The 20,111-nt window shown below is 39.2% G+C and overlaps 1 protein-coding gene across 11 annotated transcripts in view; it reads left to right on the top strand.

Annotated features, from left to right (window-relative positions):
• Nucleotides 1–12,619, top strand: part of LOC117421158 (circadian locomoter output cycles protein kaput-like) — a 65,322-nt gene extending 52,703 nt beyond the window's left edge. For 10 of the 11 annotated variants that reach the window (XM_034035162.3, XM_034035160.3, XM_059026714.1 and 7 more), the window contains 10 exons: nucleotides 647–794; nucleotides 1,202–1,277; nucleotides 1,783–1,921; nucleotides 2,186–2,289; nucleotides 2,660–2,755; nucleotides 8,090–8,248; nucleotides 8,714–8,929; nucleotides 9,869–10,077; nucleotides 10,525–10,762; nucleotides 11,027–12,619. In XM_034035162.3, coding sequence (XP_033891053.2) covers nucleotides 647–794; nucleotides 1,202–1,277; nucleotides 1,783–1,921; nucleotides 2,186–2,289; nucleotides 2,660–2,755; nucleotides 8,090–8,248; nucleotides 8,714–8,929; nucleotides 9,869–10,077; nucleotides 10,525–10,762; nucleotides 11,027–11,218 — 1,577 coding nt within the window. In that variant the 3' untranslated portion in view covers nucleotides 11,219–12,619. The remainder of the gene's footprint in view (nucleotides 1–646; nucleotides 795–1,201; nucleotides 1,278–1,782; nucleotides 1,922–2,185; nucleotides 2,290–2,659; nucleotides 2,756–8,089; nucleotides 8,249–8,713; nucleotides 8,930–9,868; nucleotides 10,078–10,524; nucleotides 10,763–11,026) is intronic. The other variant, XM_059026748.1, reaches the window with a different exon arrangement.
• Nucleotides 12,620–20,111: the final 7,492 nt, after the last annotated feature.

The following is a 20,111-nucleotide window of genomic DNA, read 5'->3' as shown; positions in this document are numbered from 1 at the left end:
TTCTCCAACATCGTTCAGAGGTTTTTCAGTTCATCAGATATTGCCTCATTGACTATTTTATTTCTTTTTTTTTCTCTCAGGGTTGTTTTCGCCCTGGCTTTGCTTAAGAGGTGATATCGGCAGCGATAGATCTGTATTTTGACACTTTTTGGCAGCACCTGGCTTTTCTGAGTCTTTATATTGAGACACTTTATTCCCACCACTTTTATCAATAGTTAGTAAATGTTTCTGATTGAAATTTGGTAAAATGTCCCGTAATAACATTTTAAAAACTACCTCATTACACAGAGCTCTCTATCCCTGCCTCTGTCCTCCTTTGAAGCATCATGCGATACCATCAATCTTTTTAATGTTTGTTATTTCTCTGTGACATACAATATTCTAAATTAATACCTGAATTATTGTGTATCTGCATGTTAATTACTTTAAAATATAATGATTGTTTTAATTTTCTTGTGACATCCATTGCCTTGGTATCCATTGTCATGTGTGACTGAGTATACTGTAGGACCTAGCAATGCCCATGGCATAAGAGATGTTGAGACACTCGTGTACAATAAGAATGATCTTTCAGGACAATTGGTTCCCAGCAATAATGTCTAGACAGTGTATCAGATTGACTGTGGTCATTCTTTTTGTTTTCTAGTAATGCAGTATGGGAAGGGAAAATCATGTTATTACAGATTCTTGACCAAAGGACAGCAGTGGATTTGGCTTCAGACCCACTACTATATCACTTACCACCAGTGGAACTCTAGACCTGAGTTCATTGTCTGTACACACACTGTAGTAAGGTAAAGTGAACCATATAATATAATTGTAATTGTACCTTGTACACTTTTTCAGAATTCAGAAATACCATTTAATACTTTTTTAATCATTCTTTGTCAATAGACAATGTGAGCATGGTTGAACTTCTCTATTTTTGTTGCCAATGTTTTAGAGAATATATACGTGATGAGTTACAATTTTATGTCCTGAAGTATTTTAAGCAAGTATTGCTTCCAACAGATTTTACGGCTGATTAAGGAACTGATGTGGGGAGGCATACTGTACTACCCCTGCACAGGATCCAGTCTCTGATGCTTGTCCTAAGTCCTTCAGTGGACAGCTAATACTTTCACCACCTCACTTCCTTGCAACCAGCCTTGAGGAATCTTTCCCAAATAATGATCTAAACCACATTTTATGTGTTGTACAGCTATGATGAGGTAAGAGCAGAACGAAGAAGAGAGCTTGGGGTTGAAGAGACTCCACAGGAGGTGGCTGCAGATAAGGTGACCCCATTTTAGACTGGCATTTTGACTTGCATTTCAATGCACTCTTCATCTCAGAACAGCAGTATGTGTTGTATTGCTCTGGTGAACTCCCTGTTACAACCACATAAGAGTAAAATGTCCTCATATAGAGAGATAGTTGAAGGAAATACAGAGACTGCGAGAAAAATTGTTTTTCTTAGTGAGTTGGTCTTCATTGACCTGGTCACAAGTACTTGCTGTAGTTATTCATAAATCTTACTGGTATAGCTCTTTATAACTATTACAGTTGTAGAATACTGTAAAGCTAAAGACCTAGTGTATGCAAAGGTAAAGACATTTCAGAGAGTACAATAATATTAATGTGCTAAGCAATACAGTACTAAATAACAGTACTGCAACTATTGTAAGTGATTTCTTGCTAGTTTTATACTGTTTTATTCTTCAAATAAAGCTCCTTCATTTACAGTTGCTTGAATATTTAAGACACAGACACTTCTAAAGCAATGATTGTATGTGTGCACAGAATCAAGACTCTGGGTCGGATTCCCAGCTGAACACTGTCAGTCTAAAGGAGACTCTGGAAAGATTTGATCGGACTCCTTCAGCCTCCTCGAGGAGTTCACGGAAGTCCTCATCCCACACTGCAGTGTCTGACCCGACTTGTAAGTATTGTAGACTTGCTGCATGAATGTTCATGAACGGTTCTGTTTTAATTTGATTTAATGGATATGTAAAAGTATACATGTAGGTTACTCTTAATAAAATAATGTGTTGTGTATAATTTTTCCGGCTTAATAACCTTCTTATCATAAGCATTTCATAATATACAGTTGTATTTTGCATTGACAAGAAAATATATATATATAAATATATATTTTATATATATATATTATATATATACTTTTCTTTATTTTTTTTATAAATAGCAACCCCCACAAAGCTACAAACAGAAACCAGCACACCCTCACGACAGTCTATGGCTTCAGCAATTGAAATGACTTCGCAGAGGAGATCATCAATAAGCAGCCAGGTGAGGATCAAAACTGTAAAACTTTGCATATCATCTTTATAAGAACATATAAGAAATGTTATATATAAATCTTAATAATAATGTGTATATTTCTTGAATTATTACTGCAGAATATAAGAAGTTAGTTTAGTATACATTTGCAAATGTAATACTTTCACAATACAGATATAGTGGGGTTTAAAGCATGCAATACATTCACACTACAGATGTGTTTAAAGAATGCTGATAAATCTGTAGCATATTTCCTTTTTTAATTACTGTATCTTCTAATATGGCTTTGTCATCAAAGAATATCACTAGGAAGACGAATATTTAAGTAGACAAGTCTACTTCTTTTGTCAAAATCTGTTCCTTTTTTTTCTTTGACTAGCAATCAATGAGTTCTCAAAACACTGGCCAAGCTGTGGCCACACCCATGATCACCCAGCAGCCTGCGACTCTGCAGATTCCATCCAGCATGTCGCAGGTGAGAACATGGCATGTGTTTATACACTGGTCAACACAATAGTGGGTTTCGTACAAATGGAGTTCACTAAAAAAGAAAGACTTTAATTTTATGTCACTGGCCTTCAAACTTGCAATAGAATATTTGTGTATTAATGGGGCGTTTGCCGGGGCTGTAAGGATAGAGCAGAGGAAGCAGAAACAAGCTGTTAGTAAGACAGTAGCGAGCGGAGAGAGCCTGGACTAACATAGAGGGAATTAGTAGCAGGCTTAGTGAGGCCCAGGCTTGAAATTAGGATAGGAAAGAGATCCTGATCGAGGAGCTGTCCTTTGCACGAGGACCGAGCTTGGTCGAAGGTCACGTTTGAGGATCTGAAAACATATAAAAGGGCTCTGCTCGGCAGAGGCGCCTCTCGGGGTGATAGGAATAGTCCAGTTGCATTAGGACCTGAAAGGAGAGATATTAAAGGGTTCCCTGACTGGTCTGGTGCTGCCCTCGAATGGGGTGAGGCACAGGCCTCCGAAGCCGGGAGCGGGAAAGTGTCCCGCAGGGAACCTGGGACAGAGAGATGGGTTAGTTTGGGAATCAGGCACTGAAAGCGTAGGGCAGGCCACGCACCGAGCGAAAGAAGAACAACACCTCACGAGGTGAGGTAAATAGGCACATGAGCTGTGCAAGGATATTGTGGCCGGAGGTCCCCTCTGACTCACTCGGGGAAAACCCTCCTAGTGCGAGGACGAGATAGCTTGGCTGACCTGAAGTCGGAGGATTGAATCCGCACTTAGCCCACCAAAGGATGGACCCCCGGCTCCCCGCAGAAACCCTCACCGTGAAGCAAACAATAGCGTCGCACCGGTGTATAACATAAAAACAAGACAGCTAGAAAGAAGACGGGAAAGGAAGGGACGAGAGGGAGGGTTAGGATAGAGTTAGTGTGGGATGTGATTACCTGCTGATCAGTGGAGAGGAAAAAATCCCTTTTCTATAGGGGAAAACATCTGGTTGCCATATGGCTAGCATGCCCCATTCCAGGCATGCTAGCCATTTTGTTGATGGGCTGCTGCTATGTCGGTAGGGGATGAACGGATGTATTGCTGCAGAGGTCCATCTTCCCATTTTCTTGATTAGCTGGAGATTGATGTTGGCTTTCGCTGCGGATGTAGCTGCCCCGATTCTAAATGAATGAGGGGTATAGAATTGGGGCAGAAGGCCAGTTCTGGAAAGGGTAGTGAGATGGGATTCAAACCAATAACGGGATATAATTGTGCTGGAGGAATCAATGAATAGTGGGTCTGAGGGAAGGTAAGGTTCTTTAAGGGAGAGGTACTTTGTCATGGAGGAGTAGTGGCATATTGGAGAATCCATTTTTGATAGTTGGATGAAATGACCTTGATAGAGTTTGTTGGTGTTGGGGGTCCGGAGCCAGATGAGCAGATGCGAGTCAGGGCATCAGCAGCATTATTATGGGTACCAGAAAGGTAGCGGGCTTGAAGTTGCAAGAGACTGAGATCCAAATTAGACGTTGAAGTAGTTTCATGATGAGGGGGGGAGGAAGAGCGTCCTTTGTTGATAATGTGGACTGTGGGTTTGTTGTCGTTATAAAAAATAATTGATTTTCTTGACCATTGGTGGGCGGCTGTAATGATGGGGTAGATTTCAAGGAGAGCTGTAGATTTAAGGTGGGTGGATAGACTCCGGATTTCGGGGGGGCCAATTGCTGGAGAACCAATGAAGCGTCTGTAAAGAGAGCGAGATCATGGGATGCTGAGATGTAGTTGTCCTAGAACAAGGAGAGGCCGTTCCATTCGGAGATTAATGTGGCCCATGTTTTTATGTCTTTCCTAGCCTTGGAGGATATACTGATATAGGAGTTTAGGTTCTTGTCTGTTGTGGAGAGAGACAAGAAATGAATGTTCTGCCCTGGGGGATAATGCATAAAGCGAAGTTGAAATGGCCAAGTAGAGATAGAAAGTCTTGTTTCTTGATGTAGAAGGAAAGCTGAAATTGATGAGGGAGCGAATGCGTTCTAGCTTGGCAGAAGGCTGGCTTCGAATTTTATTGTATCAAGCATTATCCCTAGGAATTCCAGAGAATGGAGCGGACTGATGGTTTTGTCTTCGGAAAGTGGAAAACCAAGTGAGGTGAACAGTGTTTTCAGTTGATTAATTGCTTGTGCTGGAGGATGTGATGGAGGAGAGATGAGGAGAAAGTCATCCATCAAATGGAGGAGGAATGGAACATGGCGGGAGTTGAGAAGGATCCAGTAAAGTGCTTCTGAGAGTGTCAAATATTTTGGGGCTGCTACGGCAGCCGAAAGTGAGCTGAGTGGAGAAATAATATTTATCGTTCCAGCAAATTCCGAACAGGTGGCCTAGGGAGGGGTGAATAGGCATCACCTTGAAAGCGTATAAAATATCTGCTTTGGCTAGCCATGAAACTTGGCCTTCTATTTTGATAAATTTGATAGCGTCTGATATCATAATACAATGCAAGGAGAACTGATCATGAGAAATGAGAGAGTTTATGCTGCTTGTAAGGCTTCCTCGAAGGGCTGATAGATTGATGATGATGCGCTTTTTGCCTGAGTATTTACAGGTAGCGATGCCTATGGAATTGATGTGATAAATGGGAAATGGAGGAGCAGAAAACGGTCCAACCATATAACCTTTGTCTATTTCTGCTTGAATGAGAGAGCTGACGATTTGAGGTTTGGTTAGAGAGGAGTGCAGATTTTTGCAGATGTAGGAAGATGATGGGATTTTGTAGAGGCCAGTGGAGAATCTATATGAGAGGCCATTGATGAGATAGGAGGTGATTTGTCTGAGTGGTAATGAAGCTCTTCTGATAAGGCTGGAATGTTGATAGGATTGGAAACCACTAACAGCTTTGATTGTCATTTCGGACGGGGTGGACAGATAGATTTGGAGTGGGCATCGCCACAGAAGCTGCAGATATGAAGGAATTTGCAGGAAGGAAGGTAAAAGACTGAGGAATTGAAGTTATTACAGATCTGTTTGGAATCAGAGAACTTAATATTGTGGTCGTATCTATCGCGGATTGAAGATCTGTCGGGTGGAGCTGATGCATGGATAGGGTTTGGAGCAGATAATCTTGAACTGAAGCATGGAGGGGTGGAGCGAAAACCTGTTTTGAATGATGTTGAAGCTGCTTTTGGACAGAGGTGGGTAGAGCGGACTGTGGAGGAGCAGACTCTGCAGGCATTGGCTCGCAGGCTGCTGAAAATGCGGTTGAAGAGATCCAAATCAGGAGAGGACCAGTCCGCGATATGATTGTCAGCTGATAAAATGGAAGCGTCTTTAGCTGAAAAAGCCTAGTGGTACAAGTGATACAAGTGATAAAACATAGTAGCCCCATAGCGAACAGAGAGCGCCACTATGTAAAATAAATATTGATCCAATTCTTGGTGGTGGTGAGGATAAACTGTGGAGAGAACGTCATGGTAGATTGAGAGTGCGATAAAAAAGTCTCCAAGGGTTAAATTTTTTAGAAGGCATGGGTCTTGGGATTTGAGGGTGACTGACAGGTTCCCACAGTCCAGAACGCGGTGGTCCAAAAAAATCAGATGTAGCGATAAGAATGGAGACTAAATTGATATCCTTACCTTCTATTATTTGCTTTAGAATATTTGGAGAGAGAGAGTGGCACCTGATGGTAGAAGCTGAATGAGAACCAGATGCAATTGTTGATGCTAAATTGTATTCAGGGATTCCAATGGTAGGGACTGGAGGTACCGGAGGAGGAAGCTGCTGCGGGATAGGAGATTGAAGACAGGGTGGGAATGGCTGCTGTTGCTGAAGGGGTGCCGCGGCTTTGGAGGTTGTCGAGTCGGGCATTAATAGTTGAAATGGAGTTGGCGATTGGCTGTATGAGGTCTTTCAAATCGTTAAAGATGGTTTGGTGAAGATGAGAAAGAGGATTTTGTATTGAAGCGCAGAGCTGAGCGGGCTCTGTGGGGGCGGATGCAGTGCGTGGAACGGTGGATGGGTGTCTGCTTGTGGTTGCTTGCAGGTGAGGAGCGAAGACAGGCTCGGCAGACCTTGTTTTGCAGTACTGATTGAAGAGAGAGAGCCGGTTGCCGCCAATGGGAATGTTGATTCCTTTGTTGAATAATGCTTTTAACCCTTTGCGGTCCATTTATTAATCGCGCGTCAGGCACGCCAGGTCTAATTAATTTTCACATGCGCAGTTAATTTTATACGCGCTGTTTAAAAGTATTTTTTTTCACAGTCAAACGGGTTTAAATGGCCCTGCATATCAACAAAGCACACACTAGGCATCTCCAGCCCCTCCCCAGCCTTTTGTTTGCTATAGCGTTCAGCTGTGTAAGAAATAAATAATAATAATAATAATAGTCGTACATACCGATCGATCATCTCCAGATCACTCGTTTTATCACCAAACTCTTCAATAATGCGATCCAAGTCATTATTTTATTACTATAACATCTGAAAAAAGCTCTGCAAATGTCCATGATAGTCTCAGTGCGCTGACGCACTTAGCCAGCTTGTTTATTATGGACGCCCATTATCTGATACCTGATACCATGTATGACTATTCATGAAATACGCCTTTTTTTTTTTTTTTTTTTTTTTTTCCGACTTGTCTCGGCTCCTGTCGCTACCACTCGGCAATTGAATGGTTTTCTCGGCTTTTTCCGGAGAAAAAACGACTAAACACCCGTTTATTGCGTTGCTATAATGATGTCGGACCCAGTCCGACAAAGGACCTGTGAGGAATAATTGCAATGTCGGACCCAGTCCGACAATGGACCGCAAAGGGTTAAAAGTTTGGCAATGGGCCAATCTTTGTAATGAAGCTGCAAAGGGAGCTGAGGCGTTTTGAGTGCTGCGGGCGCTGGGCTGAAGACCTGATATTCAGAGAGGCAACTGGTAATGGAGCCGCTGAAGCAAGCGAGAGAGAGGCTGCAGGATGGAGCAGGTAGGAAATCTTGTTTTGTGATCAGAGTCGTCCAAATCGGACGAGAGAACAAAGTGGTGTGGATTAGCCATGTTTCAAAGTGAAGCACAATTAAGGAGTTTACACATTCGCTAGAAAACAAAACACTAGTCAGAGAAGGAGCATGAGATCGGAGTTTAAATAGGAGATTAATAATGATAGACATTAATTAAGCAGCCCCTGCTTCCGCCCCCCCCCCAAATTTTGCACAATGGCTAACATTTCTTCCAAATTAAGTATTTAAAAAAAAAAATAATTTGGATTTTACAAAATGTTGGTTTTAAGATACAGATGCATTTCTGGTGTGTGTGTGTGTGTGTGTGTGTGTATATATATATATATATATATATATATATATATATACATACTTGTGTTTAGCCCATGTTGCAGTTCTCCGCCCAGCTTGGAGCAATGCAGCATCTCAAAGATCAACTGGAACAGAGGACACGGATGATCGAGGCAAACATCCAGAGACAGCAAGACGAGTTACGAAAGATTCAGGAGCAGCTCCAAATGGTTCAGGGACAAGGACTGCAGGTGTGCCACACTATATTGACTGTTGCCCAGTTTTGGTATAGTTTATAAAGTGATTGTCTCAGGTTTTCATTTAGTTGATATTCTAATTACTGGCTGCATTGATTCAAATGATATTTTCTGAGATTAAGGTCCTTTCTTTATTCTGTGCCTTTCTATTGGTGGTCCCAGAGATTTTACATGAGAAGGAGACTCAATTTTAAACGGGAACATTGATTTATTCCCATGTAAACATATAAAAATAATAAGTAACAAACTAAAGCCGAACACATTCATTGGAACCATGTTTAAAAAATCTCAATAGCTATCACAGTATCTGATGCACTGTAGAGTTGCCATGCATGTGGGGTAAAATAGTTCTTCAAATACTCTGATTGGTAAGCATTATATTGATCTGGATGACTTTACAAACTTCCTCACTTGTTGAACATGTAGCTTAGTTAAAAATGGTTTGACTTTTCTTTTAAGATGTTTCTGCAGCAGCCTGCTGGTGGACTAAACTTTGGTTCTGTGCAGCTTTCCAGTGGAAATCTACCTACAATGCAGCAGGCCACCTCAATCACAATGCAGGGACAAGTCATTCCATCAAGTCCAATCCAAGGAGGCATGAGCACGGGTCATATCAGCATACAACAGCAGCAGCAGCAGCTTTTACTGAGAGAGCAAAACACCACATTAACACAAGTGAGTTTCCAGGACCATGCTTAATGACCATCACTCAAATAAAACTTAATTAGGGCACTTGTGAAGTTTCTTGACAGTTGGTTTACAAGTTTAGTTTATTATATATATATATATATATATATATATATATATATATATATATATATATATATATATATATATATATATATATATATATATATATTCATTCCTTTCTCTTTGGCATTCCTGAAGGACATGTTAAAATATAACTATTCAAACCACAGTTGCTAAACATACTTTGATACATCCCCCAGCCAAGGCTGGGCTGGTGCCTTTTAAATAGGTGACCCAGACACAGAAACTGTCGTTTAGGGCTATATAAAAAATAAACAAAACAAAAGCCTAACTCCAATTGGGAGCACTAACTAAACTTGTGTTTCCCTAACTAAAGGGTTGGGACGGCTAAGCCACTCCTTTAATCTACCAGGCTGGGCAAAGCCTTCACTGGTTTTCTTTAACTAAACCGGACAGCTAAGCTGCTTACCAGTCACAAAACATATACTCTTTAAGTTTAAATACACAGTACTTTCCCTGGCAGTCCTCTCTCTTATAGAGCTTCAAGCTCCCTTTTTATATCCTGTGGTTGTTACCAATTAGCACCAGTTACCTAATTTGGGAACAGCCACATTCTCACATGTACCTGGCAGGGATAGTAATTAACCCCATCCCCGCCAACCACCACCAAAACACTTAACCCTAACACTTTATTTACAGGCAGGGCTCTCTCAATACATTTAAGGTGTTTATTTTTGACTGCCAAGCAGAGATAGCACTGCTTGTACTGCTTGTTTTCCTTTACATGTATAAACTTAAAATAATTTGGCAGCCCTACAAAAGATTCTCCATGATTTAGTATTTGAGGTTTCTGAACGCTTTCTTGTTTAGGGACTAAAAAGCTTTTTTCTTTTCTCTATATAGCAACAGTCTCATCAGTCTCTGCAAACAGCACATAGCCAGCAGACTTCCCTGCACAGCCAACCTCAAAACACATTCCCCCCCTCACTGTATAACACTATGATGATCTCTCAGCCGGGATCTGCAAACATGGTACAGATTGCATCCAGTTTACCCCAAAACACCAACCAAAGTGGGGCAGTGGCCACTTTCACTCAGGACAGACCGATACGGTAAGTAAGTGACACAAGATGCTGGATTTGAAGCAAATCAATTATTAATCATGTTGTCATGTAGTCCTGCAGTACCAATAATCGGAATTTAACTCCACTACTCACAGACAAAAGTATTGGCACCCAACAATTTAATATAAGATAATTAAAGTAAACATGTTAAATACAAGTACTTGGTGAACATTAGCCACTAACTAATGTAACAAAGACCAAAATGCACAATTTCTGGTAGTGTAACCAACAGTCTTTATAATATTTGTTCATGACAAAAGAATTGGCACCTTTACATTATAAGTCTGTAAAAATGTAATATAACTAATTTGACAATATATTAATTGATTTGATAATATATTGTCTAATTTCTGGTGCTTATGTATCTGTAAAAATGACACTGAAGGTAACTAGATGTTGATTGCATGTTGATTTCATTGTTCTCTTCCTTCACAGGTTTCCTCAAGGACAGCAGCTTGTTACCAAGTTGGTGACGGCCCCAATGGCCTGTGGGACAGTCATGGTACCCACTACCATGTTTATGAGTCAGGTGGTGACAGCATATCCTACCTTTGCATCTCAGCAGCAGCAGCCTCAGACAGTATCAATAACACAGCACCAACAAAGCCAGCAAGAACAGCAACAGCAACAAAGCACAGTTCAGCAAACATCCCAATCACAGCGGTTCTTGCAGGTAAGGGCTTTAAATCTTTTTTTGTAGCTTATTCCACAGCATGGTCTGTGCGATCCCTGATGCAACGTTGTAGATTGTTGGGGGGACGAGGGGACGACTGTAATGTATTTCACCTAACCACCACCATTCTGTTCAACTTCATGTGGATATAGTTAATTGTGACAAACTTATTCATGCTTCATAAGTGTTTTCATTTGTTTTTTATATTGATATTTATATTGCCTATATTGAGTTTTTTTTTTTTTTTTTTTAATAAATATACAGGGCCCTCGATTGCTTCATGGCAACCAGTCCACTCAGCTTATCCTGTCAGCTGCTTTTCCATTACAGCAACAGAGCACTTTTACAGAAGCACACCACCAGCAACAACAACAACAACAGCAACAGTCACAAATGCGACTTTCTCGGCATAGAACTGACAGCATGTCTGACTCTTCCAGTGTGCAGCCTCAGTGACCTGGGCAGAGTTCATAAAGACAAGCATTGGTGCTTTCCAATAAAGTAATTGCACTGAACAAAACAGTAGTGCAGGAAGCTGAAAAGGCAGTATTCTGTCTGTACTTTAGAAGTATTTTAAGTTAAAAGAAAAAAATAATATAACACATCACTACAAGGTGCATTGGGTTTCTAACACAAGACGCTCCAAGAGGCAACAAGACCCCAGTAAGGTAAGCTGTGTGTCCTGCCCCCTTCTCAGTGGAATGCTCTGCCAAGCATCTCAAGTTCAGATATACTAATTATGGCAACAGGAAAGCAGCACTAAGGTATTCCTTCTCCTCATTTGCAATTTCAAGCAGTAGTTTTAATTTATGCAGAGTGTTTAAGCAGAAGTGCTGCTGCCTTTTTTTATTTATTTTTTTGTTGCTGATAATGCTTTAGAAAAGTCCAAAGGACATTTTTGTTCATGTCAAATTATTATGGGTCAGGAAATATTTTTCTGAATGTCATGTGGATTCAAATGTACTATACAGACACCTGTAAAATAATATGTAAATATCTGGATAAAAGGAAAGATACAACATATTTTATATGATGCATGAAAGTGTAATCTGTTTGTAGGATTGAATATATATTTTTTCTAGTATTCTGACAAGATGCTAAAGCTAACATTTTCATCAACTTTCAATTAAGATATATTGCATATGCTTAACTTTAGCACCTTTGTTTGTGCTTCAAGTATGTGGTGTCATAGTTTAATAAGGTTTTTTTTTTATTAAGTATCCTGTTTTGTGAATTTGAGAGAAATTATTTTAAAGAAAGTATTTCTGTAAAATTGTGTTCCAAAGACGCACACTAAGACAAATTATATCTTACATTTTAAATTTAAGGTAATGTGACAAAGTCATATTCTAATATGTAAATAATGAGATTGTAAAGCTTTGCATGCAGTTTTAGAGTTTATTAATCAGTGCCAAGAAGTAAATATTGTCATTATACGTTTCATTAGTTTTATAAGAACTATCCAGAGGTTTTATGTAAGAAAGTCTTAATATTTTCAGAATTTATCCTGGTAACTGTAAAAAAGACATATAATATAGTATATTTTAATTAATTTTAAATTGTAAAAACCTGAAAGTACAAAAACAATATTATCCCTTATAGAGCTATCTTTCTGCACACAATTACACATTTGCGAACTACAATTATATTATAATATATATTTAATTATTGTCTGAAATGCAAATTACAGACCACCGTGGCTTATGAAAGTGACAGAGCTGTTGGGTACTTTAAGGCATATACTGTACTTACTGTAGATGAACATACCGGTTTTTACCCCCACCCCTGTAAAACAAGAACCTGGAAAGCACACAAACAATCTGCATGAATGTTACTTTTAAAACTCTTGGCAATGTTGCTCTGATTTTAATTGTGTTTATTTAATGTGATCTGTGTTTCAAATAACCCTAATAGGTGAAGCAAGATTAGATGATTGCTGATTAGATCGCCAGGTATCAGACGTGGATATGATTCATTCTCCTGACTAGCCCTACTCCTTGGTGTTTTGAGGCATGGAAAGTTGGTATTTATTGATACCGAGTACAGATCTCCCAAAAACATTTAGGAAAATTTAGCTGGTGTTGCTCTGATGCAGAGGGTGTACATTTTAATGAAGATTTTTTCCTTCAAAGGGGAATAGGAATTGTCAAGATGTGAATGTTGAAACAAAATACAATGACCTGACCCAATTCCACACACACTGTGATACCTGCTGCTATTTAGCTGGATTAGGCCTCAACTCCTAGAGCACATTCAACCTGTCCAGTTCCTCTAGATGTAAACTTTTTTTTTTTTCTGAAAGAAATGTTGAACTTTAACCTAACAGTGCATGGTTGATATGTTGTAAAAAAAATACTGTTTTCCTTAACCACTGCTGTGCGCTGTCCAAGTGTTTAAAACTCTAAAACAAACAAAAAAAAAAGGAAAATATGATAATTATAAAATACATCATGTATATAATAAATAAGGGTCTAAATAAAAAAAAAAAGTATTTATGCATCAACTCTGTGGAATGTATAGATTATTGTCTGAAATGCATGCGGTCCCACCCTCAGATTTGTTACCTGTGTGGCTGGATTTATATATAGATATCAGTATGCATACTTGTCAGAGTATTATTTAGTGTATACGTTAAATGCAGATGACATTATATTCCTAGTATTAGTGAAAGTTTATGATTTATGAAATCGTTTCTTACCTAGTCAGATTAACTCCACACACCGAGTGAACTCCCAGTCTCCATGTTGCTTGGGTCAGGAGAACAAATCTATCCCAGAGATCCTTAAAATAATCCTTGTTGGCACCAGAATATAGTCCCTCCTCCTTAAAACCCAGCCCCTGTTTAGTAACATTGTCCAATTTTCTCCTGCATAGCTTGGGTACAGTCTCATTGTATAGTTTCACTCTTGCGCTATTTTCATTAAATCCCTTTATTTTGTTGTTTTTGTCTAGAAGTGCAAGAAAAAAAAGGATACACTCTGATTTTCACTTTCTAACATTAGCTAGTTATTCACTTTTGTTTTTCGTGTTTATTGCACACATGGCCTCTTTCTGTTCTCAGTGTGGGTGACTCTGCCCCGTGGTATAAAAGACCCAGCAGTTCTAGACCCCGGAACGACAGCACGTCTCCTCCGAGAAAAAGGTCTAGCAAATCCTCTCATTCTTACGACAGTAGAGAGAAATAGGCACCAACCAAAACACCGGCAACCATTGCTCAAACTTCCACGGTGACCGCGCAGCCGACTCTTGCACAGGTGATGATGCCCTCTGTCATCAAGGATATTTTTGTCAATGGATGCAGGAATTCGAAAGGTCAAGACAGGCTATGAATCCACAGCGGGCCCCGGCCGAAGCGTCCAGTACTACAATACAAGAAGGTTTTTATCCTCCAGAAACACAGACTTTTGAAGACAATGACATCATTGGCGGAGTCTGATGATGACGTTCCAGTGGTTAGTAAAGGTATTGCACCAGTTTATACTAATGAAGGAATTCATCCTCTCAATGTAATTACCCAGACTTCTAAGGATGATGATTTCTTGAGCATCATCGATGCCAAGGATAATAAAGCCTTTGAAGGGTTCCCCTTCCATGAGGCAGTCTGCAGGCCCGTTGAGGCTTAATACTGCACCACGTCTCCTAAGGGCTGATCAATTTTACAGAGTTCCTTTTTTAAGCAGCCTAAATTGGATACCATCATGGCTGTTCCAGCTGCTGGTACATCCTCTAAAGTTTCTGTTCATGATCAGGCAGACAAAAAGATTTTTAAAGGACTATTCTGCCTACTTGCAGCATGCATATTAATATTTACCAAATATATGCATCAGAATACCAACACAAGCTGTGGAGCCAGGTGTCTGATTCCCTGCAGTCCCTTACACCTGAAAGTGTACAACTAGCCATGCAGATTGCAGAAGGTGGTAAGAATGCGGCAAAGATCCAGCTACAAGCATCATGTGACATCATTGACACTAATGCTAGGGCTGTGGCTAATGTCATTTCAGCAAGAAGGTGCCTACAGTTAACCCTTTGCGGTCCTATGTCGGACCAGGTCCGACATTACAATTTTCCCTTTCCGGTCCGATGTCGGACCCTGTCTGACATCATCAAAAAGACGTAAAACACAGGTCCCTAGTCGTTTTTGCTCCGGAAAAAAGCAGAGAAAACCAATGGCTGAGTGAGACCGATAGCAGCCGAGAGAAGCCGAAAAAAGGGGCGGATCTGAGCAATACACATAGCCCCGGCACCACAGAGATAACACAGACATAAACAAACAAGTTGGCTGCTTCTGCATCCAGCGCTCAAAGAATATCACGGACATTTGCAGGGCTTTTTGAGATGTTATAGTAATAAAATAATGACTTGGATCGCATTATTGAGGTTTGGTGATAAAACAAGTGATCAGGAGATGATTTATCAGTATGCACAACTATGAAGAGGTATGTGAAAAATACATCTAACAAGGGGTGGGGTGGGGCGGGGCTGGAGATGCAGTACTAAGTGTAATGCAGTGCCTTTTAAACCTGTTTTACTGTGGAAAAAAATACTTTAAAACAGCGCGTCTAAAATAAACTGTGTGTGTGAAAATAAATTGGACCTGACGCGCTGAATAAATGGACCGCAAAGGGTTAAGGGCATCACCTTTAACTCCTGATACAGACAAAAATAACAGAGTTACCCTTCCAGGGTGACTTGCTATTTGGCTCTGCTTTTTGGCTCTTTCACACATGAAAGAGGCAAGACAGGAAGAAGAGGTGCTTTCCCTGGTAGAGGTTACTTTAATAGACAGATGTTGGCCAGACGTCAGCCATTCCAGTCATCCTATGGAGGGCAGGGCCGTTTCTAACGAGGTCAAAGCTTCAAATCACATGGACTTTCCTGGTGTTAGAGGGGTAGAGGTAAACCACCTACTTCTTCTTGACTGTGTCTTCCCACTTCCTCACCTTTGCCAGTAGGGGAAGAGTCTTCCAATTTTTTAGAAAACTGGCAGCAGATAACATAAAATCCCTGGGTCCTAGGGGTAATACAACAGGGCTACAAATACCTTTCCGACATCTACCACCATCAACAAGTGTCGTTTGGACTTCACTGGACTGGTCAGGCCCACGGGGTCTTTCTACAGGAGGAGATAAAATCAAAGCTGATTCAAGATGGTGTCTCTGCCCAACGTCATCAAGGCAGTTCAACCAGGAGATTGGAGATTGGTGTCTATACAAAACAGAGAACAGTCACTTTCAGTGTGGTGTGTTTTTTTATTTACAGACTGCACTTATTATTATTATTATTATTATTTATTTTTATTTATTTATTTTAATTTGACTGTATCTTCAACAAGGGCATTAAGGACTAAACCTCAGATGAGCACAAGAGAATAATCTATTTCTTCACAGGCAGTGTGAGCACAGGGTTATTTGAATTCATGTTTTGAAGGTACTGTATTTTTGTTTAAGTCAAAAAGACCAGTCACATTGTAGCTTCCACAGGCCACACCCAACCACCTCCAATGAATGAATCAAACAGCCTTACAGAGACTATTTGGAATTGAAATAAAGCAACTACAAAGTGAGAGGCTTGACTTCTATTTTTCCTACAATTTTGAAGACCTTTCAGTGATCTGTAGACAAAGAATTGAAATTGCATTGGGATAGCTATAAGAATAATACTGACCAGTAAGCTAAAAGTGGTGATGTCATTCCCTTTAACATTTGCTTGGAGACTTTCAGAACCTTTTTATTTCACCCGTAATCCATCTGATATTAAACAAGAAGTTGCTTCTATCCATGTCTGGACCAACTAAATGTACAGGCTATAATGTGCTACATCATTTCTTCAAGGACAACATTACATGTAGTACACTGTTTTTAGGGTTTTGCATTGAGTTTAAGTGGTTCTGTTGCTCATGTTCCTCTAAATCTGTCTTTACCTGGCTTTGATCTTACTTCAAATTTGTCTGAAGAATCTCTAGTGCTAGCAGTGATAAATAAGACTTCTTTACATATTTATTTAATGTTCTTTAAAAAATTCAGTCCTGTCACTTAGAATTCTCCAGAGAAGCTCAGTCAAATTTAGAGAAACCGATATTCGAGAATGCATATACAGCTCTGGAAAAAATTAAGAGACCACTTCAAAATTATCAGCTTCTCTGGTTTTACTATTTATAGGTATGTGTTTGGGTAAAATGAACATTTTTGTTTTATTCTATAAACTACTGACAACATTTCTCCCAAATTCCAAATAAAAATATTGTCATTTAGAGCATTTATTTGCAGAAAATGACAACTGGTCAAAAGAACAAAAAAGATGCAGTGTTGTCAGACCTCGAATAATGCAAAGAAAATAAGTTCATATTCATTTTTAAACAACACAATACTAATGTTTTAACTTAGGAAGAGTTCAGAAATCAATATTTGGTGGAATAACCCTGATTTTCAAGCACAGCTTTCATGCGTCTTGGCATGCTCTCCACCAGTCTTTCACATTGATGTTGGGTGACTTTATGCCACTCCTAAATTTTTTCCAGAGCTGTATATATGTAGATGAGGCGTATGAGAGGAAGAAACTGTGGTATGCTCAACTAGCCACTGAAGCGGAACAGCGAGAATGGAAAGTCCGGGTTTACCCAGTGGAGGTGGGTTGTCGAGGATTTGTGGCACACTCTACAACCCAGTTTCTCAAAGACGTCGGATTCAGTGGCCAAGAGTTGCGTCGCACAGTGAAGAACTTATCTGAAGCAACAGAGAGGAGCAGCAACTGGCTGTGGTTGAGACGGAAAGATTCTGGCTGGGGATCTCAAGCACAATAGAAAGAAAGAAACGCTGATGTACAGGTAAGTAAGCTGGGCTGAGTTGAGTGGGGGGCGGAGGGGGTTGATTCTGGGACGCCAGAATCACCGTCGAGCCCTCTTGAGGTGTCGTGGGCTAGTCAACGAAACACTGAGGATGGAAGGTGCCCACTTGAAGACCCCAGAGCTGGGGAGACCGCACTGTGGTTTATCCCCGGCGCCAGCATCGCAGCCGTTGTGTGTGCTGATGCACTAGGGAGGCAAAATAAGCTGATCCCTGGAGCCAGCATTACACTTCAGCCATCAACACCAGACAGAAGGATATCTACATCATCATATGGAAGGAAGCGCAAATGGATGGAGACACATATGGATCACATTAGTTTACTGTAAAGCAGCGTCTTAGTTGGTGCTTATCTTGGAGAGAGCCGAGTTCAAATCAGCATGAAGTTTTAACATCTACTCTTGTGTAATGGAAATCATTTTATATATATATATATATATATATATATATATATATATATATATATATATATATATATATATATATATATATATATATATATATGCCATTTCTGGACTTTCAAGTCTCCTGAAGGGCATTGTCATTATTTTTTAATTGGCAGGAATAGAGGCCACTGCAACCTTGATTACCCTTATTTGCAGAATAAAATAAAATGCAGGCATATTCACATATATCTAGACTTAGAACGTTCTCTGTTCCAATGAAAACAGTACGAAGAGAGTTTATCGGGTCCTTTGAATGGTCCCTTACTAAATATTAAAATTGTTACGTGTACCCTGAGCAAAATGTAAATGCTTTATCTGTCTTAAGTATACACGTTCTGTATTGCTGTTATTATTATTATTATTATTATTATTATTTATCCAGAGCGACTTACAATTGTTACAAGATATCACATTACTTTTACATACAATTACATTATTTTAGTTGATTCACATATACTGTACCTAATTTACTTTGGAATCGACAAGGACAAAAGTCTGGTTTATTAAAAACATCTTTGGCTTGCCAGTAGTCTGACGTTAAAAAAAATAAAGAAATGTATATACTTTTTAATGGTACCTCAAGCATAATTTATTGCAAATGATTTAATTCAAGAATCACTGCTATTGCAGAGATGCCCTGAATATGAGCACCAAAACACCTCAACACTAACCCATCAGTACTTGACAGAAAGAATTGTGTTTCTACTTAACTTTTTCACCTTTAAAAGTACTGTGTACCCACCTTTCAGCATAAAAAAGAAAGTGAATATAGCTAGATATCAGTTGATCTCATCTAGGATGAAGTGAACAGAAATATAAATCAGTACATTCTGGACCAAGTCTGGAAGCATCTATAGAATGCTGTAAGGGTAACTACAGAGTAAATGTTGGGTATTACAGAATACTTTGTACCTTCCAGGTAGTGATCAATGACAAAGGAAAATACAAGTAGCCCCTGGAAGGTCCGGTATTTCCCAATACCGCCCACCCTGGAGGGTCTTATTGCGCTTAGAAATTGGGCAAGTGTTACGGAAAAAAAAAATAGAAACAAGTTTTGTGGTTTAAACAGAGAAGTTTTATTTATTTTTAATCCTGATGAGTAGGTGGCTCAAGGATATCTGTTACATTTTCTATTAAAAGTTAATGTACCCCCCACCAAGGGTACTAGCTGATGAGTGAGATGCCAGGAAATAAAAAGCCAATTTTCAAACTATATATATATTCCACCTACTCCCAAAATGCAAGTTTGCATTTATTTAAAAAAAAAAAATTACAAAACATGAGGTACTTTGATTAAAAAAAAAAAAAAAAAAAAAAATGCAAATTGGTGTTTCTTTGGTTGTTTTAAATTGTTGCTGATATTACAGTAAGTTAAAATGTTCTAATGTGAAACAAAAAAATAAATAGGGGTATAATTACAATAAAAATATATTGTTCTTTTGAAACTGTTTATTGGAGACCAGAGAAAATGAAATTGTTAGATCATATTATATGTTCTGTCGTTTTTTAATGTTAACAAAGCCCTGAATCTTTATTGGTGTTCTTTATGTGTCGTGTATTGTATACATACTGTTTATTGCACAACACTTTGTGCTTAGCTTATGAAATAACTGGGTTTTGCATGCATTAACAATTGGATTTATTCTCATTACATTTTAATGGTAAACTTTCAATTTGGGTCAAGATTCATGTATAAAGAATGAGCTCCTTCACAGTCAGTACATAACATATGTTTATAGTGCTTTAAATATGTGCAATGCAAAATAAAATAAAAAACATTTAATGAGCTACACAGTTCTCACATTAACATACTCAATGCATCCCTTCCTCCTCTTCAGTAAATAAACACATAATAAAATACAATATATAATAAAGTATTTTTTTAAAACATGTTGTCTCTAATGATAAATATTACTACTGATTATGATATTTCTGCTATTTTACTCCATCTGGTGTGCTGTGGTGGTTTTCACTTGCCACATGATGAGAGACTGTCCGGTATTTCTATGGAAACAGATTCAGAATTGTGAAAGGGCTAAGTATATTTGGCACTGCAAA

This window comes from Acipenser ruthenus, chromosome 1, assembly GCF_902713425.1.
Source record: "Acipenser ruthenus chromosome 1, fAciRut3.2 maternal haplotype, whole genome shotgun sequence".
In the NCBI taxonomy this organism is placed as follows: domain Eukaryota; kingdom Metazoa; phylum Chordata; class Actinopteri; order Acipenseriformes; family Acipenseridae; genus Acipenser; species Acipenser ruthenus.
Note: the sequence above shows the minus strand (reverse complement) of the source record. Positions and strands in the feature narration are given on the sequence as shown.